Below are 4,267 nucleotides of genomic sequence, written 5' to 3'. Positions count from 1 at the left end.
CTCCTCCTCCTCCTCCTCCTCCTCCTCCTCCTCCTCCTCCCTTCTAACACTGATGATGTTCCCTAGTTGGGTCATGAAATGTCTGCAAGAAAATAACCAAGCTCAGAGAGCCCCAAGGACCCCACAGCCCTCCTCCTCCTCCCTCTCTCCCTCCCTCCCTCCTCCTCCTCTCCGCATACCCCCCTCCCTTCTAGCACTGACAACATGACCTAGATGGGTCATGAAACGTCTGCAAGGGAACCACCCAGGATCCCCTCTTTGCCCCCTTTCCACAGGCATGCGGCCGTTCATCCCTGACCAGGACATCGGCTACTTTGAGAGCTTCCTGGAGAGCATCGGCATCCGGGAAGGGGGCATTCTGACCGACAGCTTCGGCCGCATCAAGAGGAGCATGAGCAGCACCTCGGCCTCGGCCGTGAGGAGCTACGACAGCTGGTCCTTGCACTCCGACGCAGAGTCCTTCAATCGCCGGATCGCCAACATCACCCACGACATCGAAGCCCTGGCGGGGGACGAGGAGGAAGCGGGCGCTGGGCCCGGGAGCGATGAAGACAATTATCTCTAAGGCCAGGAAGCCCCCAACCCTTTTCATGGCTAGCACGCATCTGCCATCCAGGCCTTAAGAGGGGTGGACGTCAACTCCCAGAATCCCCCAGCCAGCAGGCTTTAAGATGGGAGGAGTTGAATTCCCAGAATCCTCCAGCCAGCAGGCTTTAAGATGGGAGGAGTTGAATTCCCAGAATCCCGCAGCCAGCAAACTTTAAGATGGGTGGACTTCATTTCCCAGAATTCCCCAGTCAGCATCTTTAAGATGGGTGGACTTCACTTCCCAGAATTCCCTAGTCAGCAGGCTTTAAGATGGGTGGATTTCAACTCCCAGAATTCCCTAGTCAGCATACTTTAAGATGGGTGGACTTCAACTCCCAGAATCCCCCAGCCAGCATATTTAAGATGGGTGGACTTCACTTCCCAGAATTCTTAAGAAAAATCTCGTTGATGGAGGCCTACTTAGACCAGTGTTTCTCAACCTTGGACACTTTAAGATGGGTGGACTTCAACTCCCAGAATCCCCCAGCCAGCAGGCTTTAAGAGGGGAGGACTCCATTTCCCAGAATTCCTCAGCCATCATGCTTTAAGATGGGTGGACTCCATTTCCCAGAATTCCTCAGCCAGCATGCTTTAAGATGGGTGGACTCCAACTCCCAGAATTAAAGCACTGCTGGGTAGGGAATTCTGGGAGTTGAAGTCCACCCCTCTTAAAGCAGCCAAGGTTGAAAAAAAAACACTGCTCCACACTCTTTGCTTGAAGAGGTTCCTGTAGTAGGGATTGTTTTCTCTTTGTTAATGGCAAATAGTTTTGATTACTTTCAGTTAGGGCGTCTTTTGTGTGTCTTTGTGTGTTTTGAGTCATTGTCAACCCTACGCAAGCCCGTGCAGTTGTGTGGGATTCTCTCCTCTAGGCTGGTTAATTGCATCAGAAGGCGTTGCCCGAAAACTTGGAAATATTTCCAATGAATCAATCCTGCAAAGCCTTTGCAGACAAGTCCAAACAAAGAAATGGAGTCTGTCTACAACAGGGGTCTTCAAACTTAGCCGCTTTAAGACTTGTGGACTTTAACTCCCAGAATTAATAATAATAATAATAATAATAATAATAATAATAATAATAATAATAGTAATAATAATAATAATAATAATAATAACAATAACAACAACAACAACAACAACAACAACAACAACAACAATAATGATAAAGTTGGAAGGGACCTTGGAGGTCATCTAGTCCAACCCCCTGCTCAGGCAGGAAACCCTATACCATTTTGGACAAATGGCTGTCCAGTCTCTTCTTAAAAACTTCCAGTGTTGGCGCATTCAGAGCTTCTGGAGGCAGGTTGTTCCCCTGGTTAATTGTTCTGACTGTCAGGAAGTTTCTCCTTAGTTCCAGGTTGCTTCTCTCCTTGATTAGTTTCCATCCATTGCTTCTTGTCCTGCCTTCAGGGGCTTTGGAGAAGAGCTTGACTCCCTCTTCTTTGGGGCAGCCCCTGAGATACTGGAAGGCTGCTATCCTGTCCCCCCTCGTCCTTCTTTTTGTTAAACTAGACATCCCCAATTCCAGCAACCGTTCCTCATATGTTTTAGCCTCCAGTCCCCTGATCATCTCTGTTGCTCTTCTCTGCACTCTTTCTAGAGTCTCCATATCTTTTTTACACAACAAACGGTTGGCACACCTGTGAAATGGGTTGAGGTCCATGGACATTTGTGTGAGACACCCCAGTCCCTCCTATTGCAAAAGCTGCCTGGTCCTTGAGATCAGCAGAGAGACCCTTTTGAAGACCCCCTGACAGCCGTTGGGTCTGGAATTGTACAGTTAGTCCCCAACTTACGACAATCCATTTAGTGACCGGCACAACGGCACCGGAAAAAGAGACTTAGGGCCGTTTTTCACACTTACGACCGTGGGATCACCTGATCAGAATTCAGCCGCTTGGCAACTGACTCCTATTTATGACGGTCGCAGTGTGCCGGGGTCATTGGGAGGAATTGGGTATGTCTAGTTTAACGAACAGAAGGATGAGGGGGGACAGGATAGCAGTCTTCCAATATCTCAGGGGCTGCCCCAAAGAAGAGGGAGTCAAGCTATTCTCCAAAGCACCTGAAGGCAAGATAAGAAGCAACGGGTGGAAACTCATCAAGGAGAGAAGCAACCTGGAATTATGGATAAATTTCCTATCCATGAGAACAATCAGTGAAACGGCATGCCACCAGAAGTTGTGGGTGCCTCAATACTGGAAGTTTTTAAGAGGGGATTGGACAGCCATTTGATTGAAATGGTATAGGGTCTCCTGCTGGAGCAGGGGGTTGGACTAGAAGACCTCCAAGGTCTCTTCCAACTCTGTTATTCTACTCTACTCTACTCTACTCTACTCTACTCTACTCTACTCTACTCTACTCTACTCTACTCTACTCTATTCTATATTTCTATTTTTTCTATTCTATTATTCTGTTAAATCCTCAAGTTCCTGGAATTGGGATTGTCCAGTTTAATGAAAAGAAAGGGTGACATGATAGCAATATTCCAGTATCTGAGGGGCTGCCACCAAGAAGAGGGGGGGTCAAGCTATTCTCCAAAGCACCTGAAGGCAGGACAAGAAGCAACAGATGGAAACTAACCAAGGAGAGAAGCAACCTGGAACTAAGGAGAAACTTCCTGACAGTGAGGACAATTAACCAGCGGAACCACCTATCTCCAGAAGCGTCCAACTCCAAGGTCCCGTCCAACTCTATTACTATTACGATTACAATTACGATTACGATTACTATTATTATCATCTAGCCTTCAAGAAGAGACTGGACTGCCCTCTGTCAGAAATGGTGTAGGGTCTCCTGCTTGGCTGGGGGGTTGGACTAGATGACCTCCAAGGTCCCTTCCAACATCATCATCATCATCATCATCATCATCATCATCATCATTATTATTATTATTATTATTATTATTATTATTATTATTATTATTATTATTATTATTATTATTATTATCCAAAGCGCCTGAGGGCAGGACAAGAAGCAACGGATGGAAACCAATCAAGGAGAGAAGCAACCTGGAACTAAGGAGAAACTTCCTGACAGTTAGAACAATTAACCAGTGGAACTACCTGCCTCCAGAAGCGGTGAATGCTCCAACACTGGAAGTTTTTAAGAAGAGACTGGACAGCCATTTGTCCGAAATAATGTAGGGGGTTTCCTGCCTGAGCAGGGGGTTGGACTCGATGATCTCCAAGGTCCCTTCCAACTCTGCTATTCTGATTATTTTCCCCCTCCCTATGATTCTTCTGTCTGGACGCATAGAGATACAGTCCTAATGTGCCAACAATTTTTAGGATCGGATCCTTTGCGCTGGTGCCCCAAAGCCGCCTGCCCACAGGCGAGGACCGATGCGGTCCCTGTAGCCCCCCCCTCCCTCCCCAAATTCTGAGGTCACAACCAGCATCCTTGCTTTTGCATCAAAGCCACTGACCCCAAGCAATTTGCATCTGGAGAAGGAAGTAAATTCTCTGTAATTCGGGGAAAAGGCCGGGCTGTCTGCCAAATGAAATGGAAGGATGGAGGTGGGGGGGGGGTCCATTTGGCACCTGGCAGCAAAGGCCACCAAAGGGGGAGGAGGGGTCAATACAAGAGTTGCCAACCGGAGACACGGAGGTGACCGCTGCTGCGGCAGCTGGGGCCTTTTGCAAAAATTAGCTTTTTGCATCCGAGGAGAAAACAGTCT

At 47.8% G+C, this 4,267-nt stretch overlaps 1 protein-coding gene across 1 annotated transcript; it reads left to right on the top strand.

The window, feature by feature from the left end:
- Nucleotides 1-277: 277 nt before the first annotated feature.
- LOC114923656 (cerebral cavernous malformations 2 protein-like) lies at nt 278-565 on the top strand. Its single transcript, XM_029286931.1, has one exon. It carries the CDS (start codon nt 278-280, stop codon nt 563-565), a length of 288 nt encoding a protein of 95 aa, XP_029142764.1.
- Nucleotides 566-4,267: the final 3,702 nt, after the last annotated feature.

The sequence above is a fragment of the Protobothrops mucrosquamatus genome, unplaced genomic scaffold (genome assembly GCF_001527695.2).
Source record: "Protobothrops mucrosquamatus isolate PMUCROS unplaced genomic scaffold, P.Mucros_1.0 scaffold6027, whole genome shotgun sequence".
NCBI classification, from domain to species: Eukaryota; Metazoa; Chordata; class Lepidosauria; order Squamata; family Viperidae; genus Protobothrops; species Protobothrops mucrosquamatus.
The sequence above is the reverse complement of the archived record's forward strand: the minus strand, read 5'-3'. Positions and strand labels throughout refer to the sequence as shown.

Bases quoted from the DNA above. Each gene is read 5' to 3' on its own strand.
- LOC114923656 (XM_029286931.1), top strand. From the start codon at position 278: ATGCGGCCGTTCATCCCTGACCAGGACATCGGCTACTTTGAGAGCTTC.